The sequence below is a fragment of the Salvelinus sp. IW2-2015 genome, unplaced genomic scaffold, assembly GCF_002910315.2.
Source record: "Salvelinus sp. IW2-2015 unplaced genomic scaffold, ASM291031v2 Un_scaffold1849, whole genome shotgun sequence".
In the NCBI taxonomy this organism is placed as follows: domain Eukaryota; kingdom Metazoa; phylum Chordata; class Actinopteri; order Salmoniformes; family Salmonidae; genus Salvelinus; species Salvelinus sp. IW2-2015.
In genome coordinates this window covers 22,946-31,036 of record NW_019943214.1, presented here as the reverse complement: position 1 = coordinate 31,036, position 8,091 = coordinate 22,946, and the positions used below count along the sequence as shown (strand labels likewise).

Sequence of the window (8,091 nt, the reverse complement as noted above, 5' to 3'; positions counted from 1 at the left end):
GGTGCAAGTGGGGAGTGTTGAGAGGGATGTGACAGAGGGGAGTCAGGGGTCTGTGGCCTCAGTTGAGGAGGATCAGGAGAAGGATATGGACATGTCTGTTGACATGATAGCAGCTGGCGACGACTCAATTTACAATCTAGATGAGGTACATGGGTTCCTGGAGCAGACTTCTGGGAAATCTGTCAAATTGGCAGATTTTTTGGGATGTTGATAAGTTTGTGATGTTAGCTGTGATGTTACAGAAGACGGTGGGGTTAGACCAGTTGAGTGAGAAGAAGCGGTTTCGCTTGAGGAAATGTGTTACTACTGTTGCAGCAGCAAAAGGTGGTGGGAAACGTGGTCAGGTTAAGAGAAAATTAAAACAATGATGATGATCATGCCTCACAGGGTGTTTTTTTCTCTTTGTCTTGTTTCTCTGTGGTTTCTTCTGCTTCTCCTTTCTCTTTTCTATATGGAGGTACTAAGGGGAGGTTCTCTCAATATTAATGGGGGGAAGGGACAGGAATAAGAGGGCTTGTGTATTAGAAGTAATATAACAGAAAAGGCTTAATGTAGTTTTCCTACAGGAGACACATAGTGATGAGGCTAATGAGGTTGACTGCAGTATGTGGTGGGAGGGGCAGCATATACTCAGTCATGGTACTACTTTCAGTGCTGGGGTGGCCATCTTGTTTTCCTCAGGCTTAGGGGTGACTGTGGTATCTACAACAGAGATTGTCAAGGGATGGGTTTTATTGGTCAAGGCGGATGTTATGTTTTTATTTGTTTGTTTTTGAATGTTTATGCTCCTAATGAGGGTACAGAGCGTATTGCTGTATTTGATCAAATAAAGCAACCCTTAAGACAGTGTGACCAAGAGGGGTGTGTGGTTTTAGGGGGGGACTGGAACTGTACTGTGTGTTTTTACTGTTGATCACACTGCTGAAGAACCTCATCGGCGGTCAGCTACTTGTCTGTCTGGTCTATTAACTGAGTTTGAGCTCTCTGATGTGTGGAGAGTAAGAAATGCAAAAGTTAGGCAGTAGACATGGCTAAAAGTTAATGATATTGGTATTTTAATGTTCAGTTATTACATGACTCCATGTTTTGTGAAAAGTTTTCGTTGTTTTGGAAAAAATGTAGGGTTATTAAAATGTAATTTTGAGTCCTTGAGACAATAGTGAGAGGTTGGGAAGGCCCAAATATGAATGTTTTGTCAACAGTATACTGCTCCGTCTAGTGTTGAAGATAAAGCGACTATCAGGGCCCTTGAACAGTACATCAAATCTATTGAATTGAAGCTGCTCACTCAGAATGACCACTAGTCATGAACTTAGAGAACTGAGGTCGTTTTTACATGAAATAGTGAAGGGTGTCTAGATTAGGTCTGGCTTTGCCTCAAGGATATGGATGCTCCWAGCGCTTGTTTTCTAACCACTAGGACAGTGGACATTACAACGTAAACAGATGGTCTGCCTTCGTCTCCCTGATGGGAAGGTGACCACGGATGATGGTGAYATGCGTCAACARGCCGTGGATTTTTACTCTGCCCTCTATAAGGCGGAGGATTGTGATCCTCTGAACAGTTGTTACATGGACTTTCTCAATTGGGCCCTGAGCAGAGAGCTGCTTTGGACTCTGACATTACTCTGCAGGAGCTGTCCACAGCAGTTATGCAGCTCTCATCAGGCCGAGCCCCTGGCATCGATGGTTTACCATCTGAGTTCTGTAGCACTTTTGGGGGTGATTTTTATGAAGTGGTGTGTGAATCCTTTCATGAGGGTTCTCTTCCTGTATCCTGCGGTGCTTTCATTGTTGCCATAAAAAAGGGTGATTTGGCTCTTTAAAAAAAACTGTTGACCTGTTACATTGCTGTGTGCAGAATATACAATTATATCTAAGTGTCTCTCAAACAGGTTGAAAGAATATCTGGGGCTGTTGGTCCACAAGGACCAGTCCTACTTACATTTGTAAACTTTCTGATGTGAATGTGGGTTTGCTTTCTTTGGATCAGGAGAAGGCTTTTGACCGTGTGGACCACCAGTACTTGTTCAAAACAATGAAAGCCTTGGGGTTTGGGGATGTGTTTTTGTCTTGGATGAGTTTACTGTATGCTGGGGCTTCATGTATGGTGAAGGTGGGGGGTGGTTTGAGCTGCCCCATCCCAGTCCATAGGAGCACTAGGCAGGGATGCCCAATTTCAGAACAGTTATGTTGTCTAGAAATGTTTTAAGAMCGAGGCTTACTGYTTTCTCTGTGCCAGGMGTWATGAAGGGTCCCARGATAGCACTGTCTGCGTATGCAGWTGACGTGACAGTTTTTATTACAGGAGGTGAGGATGTTAAGGTTCTCTCAAAACGCTCTAAAGGTGTATGAGGGGGCCTCAGCTAGAGTCAATTGGGGAAAGAGTGAATCGCTGTGGGCAGGTCAGCTTCAGACGGGGTCCGCTCCACGGTTACCAGGGGTAACTTCGATGTCTTTCAGAAAAAGAACTGGGAGGGTGTAGTGGAGAAAGTGTGTGCCAGATTGTCTAGGTGGAAATGGGTGCTACCCCAGTTGTCTTATAGYGYAAGGGTGCTGGTAGCCGGTAACCTAGCCGCCTCTACCCTGTGGCACAGACTGATTTTACAGCCACCTGATACAAGAGCTTCAGAAGACCCTTGTCAATTTCTTCTGGTCTGGACAACATTGGATTAAAGCTGCAGCCCTGTACCTGCCACTGCACGAGGATGGGCAAGGCCTGGTGGACAACATTGGATCAAAGCTGCGGCCCTGTAGCTGCCACTGCACGAGGGTGGGCAAGGCCTGGTGGACATCTCTTCTAGGATCATGGCTTTCAGGCTTCAAGCAGCCCAAAGAATGTTGTACAGTAACGGCTCTAGCTGGGTGGATACAGCATACACAGTGATGAGGAGAGCGGGCTGTTTGGTCTTAGACAATAACATGTTCCTCTTAAAGCTAGAGGGGGGTGATTTCTCTGGCCTGACTCCATTCTGTGAGGCTGTTATGCAGGTTTGGAGAGTTTTCAATATGTCCCATAAGGCCGGCACGCCACCAAGGATGTGGCTTTTGGAAGAGCCTCTTTTTTACAACACTGCCATCCAGTCCCGTGCTCTGGGTTCAGCCAGCCTACGTTCATGCCTGTTAGGTGTGGGGTGTACTAAGATGGGTCATGTCATGTGGAGTAGGAGCAGGTCGTTAGAGGAGCTGGGAGAAAGAGCYGGAATCTGATCATCTTGCCTACTGAGGAAGGTCGTAGTTGAGGTCTGCAATTCCTTGCCAGTACTTCATCTGCAGTATGTGACCGATACTTCCAACTCTGATCGGAGGACGGAGGGTCTGGATGATGTGTTCCCTGTGTTGAATGTTAGTGTTGTGGTGGGGCTTTAGAGGAGGACGTGGGGATGCTGCTTTCCTTCCATACCCCGGAGCTGGGGGAGTTCAAGGAGCTGGGGGAGTTCAAGGAGCTGSGGGAGTTCAAGGAGCTGGGGGAGTTCAAGGCAGTGGGAAAGTAAAAAAAMAAAATAAAAGGAACAAGTAATTTAACAACAGCAGTAAAATAACAATGTGGAGGCTATATACAGGGTGTTACGGTACAGAGTCAATGTGGAGGCTATATACAGGGTGTTCGTAACAGATCAATTGGAGGCTATATACAGGGTGTTATGGTACAGAGTCAATGTGGAGGCTATATTCAGGGTGTTACAGTACAGAGTCAATGTGGAGGCTATATACAGGGTGTTACGGTACAGAGTCAATGTGGAGTTATAACAGGTATTTACATTTAAGTCATTTAGCAGACGCTCTTACAAATTGGTCATCACCTTATGATATCCAGTGGAACAACCACTTTACAATAGTGCATCTAACTCTTTTAAGGGGGGGGTTAGAAGGATTACTTTATCCTATCCTAGGTATTCCTTAAAGAGGTGGGGTTTCAGGTGTCTCCGGAAGGTGGTGATGTACTCCGCTGACCTGGCGTCGTGAGGGAGTTTGTTCCACCATTGGGGTGCCAGAGCAGCGAACAGTTTTGACTGGGCTGAGCGGGAACTGTACTTCCTCAGAGGTAGGGAGCGCGAGCAGGCCAGAGGTGGATGAATGGTACAGAGATCATGTGAGGCTATATAACAGAGGTGTTACGGTACAGAGTCAATGTGAGGCTATATACAGGGTGTTACGGTACAGAGTCAATGTGGAGGCTATATACAGGGTATTACGGTACAGAGTCAATGTGCTATATACAGGAGACGGTACAGAGTCAATGTGGAGACTATATACAGGGTGTTACGGTACAGAGTCAATGTGGAGGCTATATACAGGGTTTACGTACAGAGTCAAGTGGAGCTATATTCAGGTGTACATACAGCAATGTGGAGGCTATATACAGGTGTTACGGTACAGAGTCAATGTGGAGGCTATATACAGGGTATTACGTAACGAGTCAATGTGGAGGCTATATACAGGAGGTACCGTACAGAGTCAATGTGGAGCTATATACAGGGTGTTACGTACAGAGTCAATGTGGAGGCTATATACAGGGGTTACGGTACAGAGTCAATGTGGAGGCTATATTCAGGTGTTACATACAGATATGTGACAAAAGGGTTACGGTACAAGTCAATGGTTAAAGGTTACGGTACAGATCAATGTGGAGGCTATATTCAGGATTACGGACAGTCAATGTGGAGGCTATATACAGGGTATTACGGTACAGTCAATGTGGAGGCTATATACAGGAGGTACGGTACAGAGTCAATGTGGAGACTATATACAGGTGTTACGGTACAGAGTCAATGTGGAGGCTATATACAGGTATACGGTACAGAGTCAATGTGGACTATAACAGGTTTACGTACAGAGTCAATGTGGAGGCTATATACAGGTATTACGGTACAGAGTCAATGTGGAGGCTATATACAGGGTATTACGGTACAGAGTCAATGGGACTATATACAGGGTACTCGGTACAGAGTCAATGAGACTATATACAGGTGTTACGTGACAAGTCAATGTGGAGCTATATACAGGGTATACGTAAGAGTCATGTGAGGCTATATACGAGTTACGGTACAGAGTCAATATGGAGACTAATACAGGTGTTACGGTACAGAGTCAATGTGGAGGCTATATACAGGGTATTACGGTACAGAGTCAATGTGGAGGCTACTATTACAGGTGTTACGGTACAGAGTCAATGTGGAGCTATATACAGGATTACGGTACAGAGGCAATGTGGAGACTATATACAGGGTGTTACGGTACAGAGTCATGTGGAGGCACGCTATTACGGTACAGAGTCAATGTGGAGGCTATATACAGGGTGTTACGGTACAGAGTCAATGTGGAGACTATATACAGGGTGTTACGGTACAGAGTCAATGTGGAGGCTATATACAGGGTATTACGGTACAGAGTCAATGTCGAGGCTATATACAGGTTTAGTCAAAGGGGTGTAGTTCTCRTACTTAACTTTTAGAAATTTGGAAGACATGAAAGAACAGTATTCGTGGACAGGGGTCTGTGGACGTGGTGGGAATGCTGGAGGGGATGTTGGCAGCGAGACTGAGGGTTGAGTTTACCTATTACCAACTGGTTAAGAACATTGGGCTGTTTATGAGTACGTTTTTTTAAACACTCTCTCTCTCTCTCACTCTCTCTCTTTCACTCTTTCTCTCTCTCTCTCTAGAGATGTTCTCTCAGTGGGCTCTACTGTTGTTGTGTACTCTGCCTGTGATGACCGTCCACTCAGAGAGATGTCAGTGTCCAGGAGCCACTGTTTTGGGCCAGTTCCCACCTTTCCTACCCGCTGAGGCCTGCTGTCTGAACTACTCCGGTTCCACGTTCGGCAATGTTCCCTGGGCCAGGCTCACCAACGGGACCAGACTACAGGTCCTGGACCTGTCTCACTGTAACATCACTCAGATCGACCTGGAGGATACAGAGACCACACTCTCTCCTCTCCAGGAGGTCTACCTGGGTCACAACAGACTGACCTCCATCCCAGGGGACTTCCTGTCAGATCTACCCAGCCTGAAGGTGCTGGAGCTGGGCATGAACCAGCTGAGGGAGCTGCCTGAGGATTTCCTCCAGGGATCTGATGGCCTCCAGGAGCTGGATCTCAGGGGGAACTTCCTCCGCTCCCTCCCCACCTCTGTCCTCTCCCTGCCGGGCCTGGCGAGGCTGGAGCTGGGGGACAACCCCTGGGACTGCTCCTGTTCTCTGGTGGAGGGGCTGGAGGCCGGTGGGGCTAGCGGGGGGGGCCAGGGAAACAACAACAACACCAGCCTGCAAGGCATCGTGGGTAACATCACATGTGCATCTCCTCTGAGCTTGGCGGGGTGGCTCGTGTGGTCGGTGGCGCCGGGAGACGTCTGCCGCTCTCCAGGTCTCACCGCACTTTTCATCGTCCTGCCCCTCCTCATCCTCATCGGTCTGGTCCTCTGCTGGTGCTGCGGTAGGAAGAGGAAGAGCAAGGAGGCGCCCGCGTTCGGCTCTTCTAAGAAGAAGGCCTCTCACTCATCCAACGGCCACCGACACCACCGCCGCTCCAAGCCCCCAGCGGGAGGAGGAGGAGCGGGCAACGTCCCCGTGGTGGGGGACAGCAGCAGGGAGGGCATTTTAAACAACCAGCTCCTCCTACGACCCTCCTCCACCCTCCTGGGCTCCACCAGGGACATCTATGAGGAGGTGGAGATAAAGCTAGGTGGCTCTGTGGAGTCTCTTCCCTCTCCCTCTCCTGGGTCGTCCTCCACTGTGGGGATCTCGGCCTGGCCGGCGTCCCAGACAGAGAGCTCCGAGATGGGCATGTGCAGACAGGCAGAGCTGGACACGGTGAGTGTGACGGAGGTGATGAAGGACTCGGCAGACAGGGAGAAGGCTTATATGACCCAGTCCACTGAATACTACAGTCTGGTGCCAGGGATGGACCTGGACGACTCAGATCACGACTCTGATCACGGCTAGGATCACGCAGCGTACGAGAGCGTCAACCTGTCGTGAAAACGGACATAGGTTCACTAGAGAAAGTGTATGTGTTGATATAATACCAAATCAACCCCCTAGCTCACCACCCCCTTGGTATGTTACACCTTGACTGAGACATCTGGTCAGGAAAAAGAGAGAATGGTATGTTACACCTTGACTGAGACATCTGGTCAGAACACTGAATAAGCAGTGAGAATGGAAAACTATTGTCTCTTTGACTGAAGAATCACAATTATCTCACAGGAAGTGATGTCACATTGAGCTCTTCAGGAAGGGCTGACATCATCACTCTGAGCTCCACTTCCTGTGGGACCAGAGAGCAGCTCAGTCCACCGTGTGAACAGGACAGGGAGAGGAGAGAACAGGACAGGGAGAGGAGAGAATAGGACAGGGAGGACAGGAGAGAACAGGAAGGGAGAGGAGAGAACAGACAGGAGAGAGAAGAACAGGACAGGGAGAGGAGACAGCAGGAGAGGAGAGGACGAACAGGACAGGGAGAGACAGGGAGAGGAGAGGACAGAACAGGGAGAGGACAGGGAGAGACGAGACGGGGGAGAGGAACATGGAGAGGAGAGAACAGGAACAGGGAGAGGACAGGAGTGGACAGGGAGAGGACAGGGAGAGCGAGGACAGGACGAGAGGACAGGGAAGAGGAGAGGACAGGGAGAGAGCGAACAGGACACGGGAGCGACCAGGACAGGGAGAGGACAGGACAGGACGAGAGGACAGGGAGAGGAGACGGCAGGGAGAGGAGCGAACAGGACAGGGAGCGAAAGGACCAGGGGAGGGACCAGGAAAGGGATGAGAATGGCAGACACCAGAACAACGAACAGGGGGAGCTCCACTGGGGAATCCCTGGGACTGTAATAATTCCTGCATCCTAAGAGACGTAGGATTGTGTGTTAGCGACCGCAGGATTGTGTGTTACGTTCGCCCGTCTGTCTGTTACGATCCACCCGGTTGAACTGGACAGGCAGCTTCACTATTCCTCCGTGACATCGTCAAGGGCTGGATCTCCGTTTCTCCTCTTAACATGTTCGTAAAGGAAGAGTTATGTTCCTTTTATATTCAACTCTGGGCTGTAATATTCCCTGCACTGAAACACCATGACACGAGGTCGGCACAATG

The 8,091-nt window shown here is 48.9% G+C and overlaps 1 protein-coding gene across 1 annotated transcript in view; it reads left to right on the top strand.

The window, feature by feature from the left end:
* The window catches only part of LOC112072174 (leucine-rich repeat, immunoglobulin-like domain and transmembrane domain-containing protein 1), a 34,009-nt gene extending 26,657 nt beyond the window's left edge, over positions 1-7,352 (top strand). The window contains exon 2 of the mRNA XM_024139598.2: positions 5,666-7,352. Within this exon, the coding sequence (XP_023995366.2) occupies positions 5,666-6,942 (1,277 nt within the window). The 3' untranslated portion in view covers positions 6,943-7,352. The remainder of the gene's footprint in view (positions 1-5,665) is intronic.
* Positions 7,353-8,091: the final 739 nt, after the last annotated feature.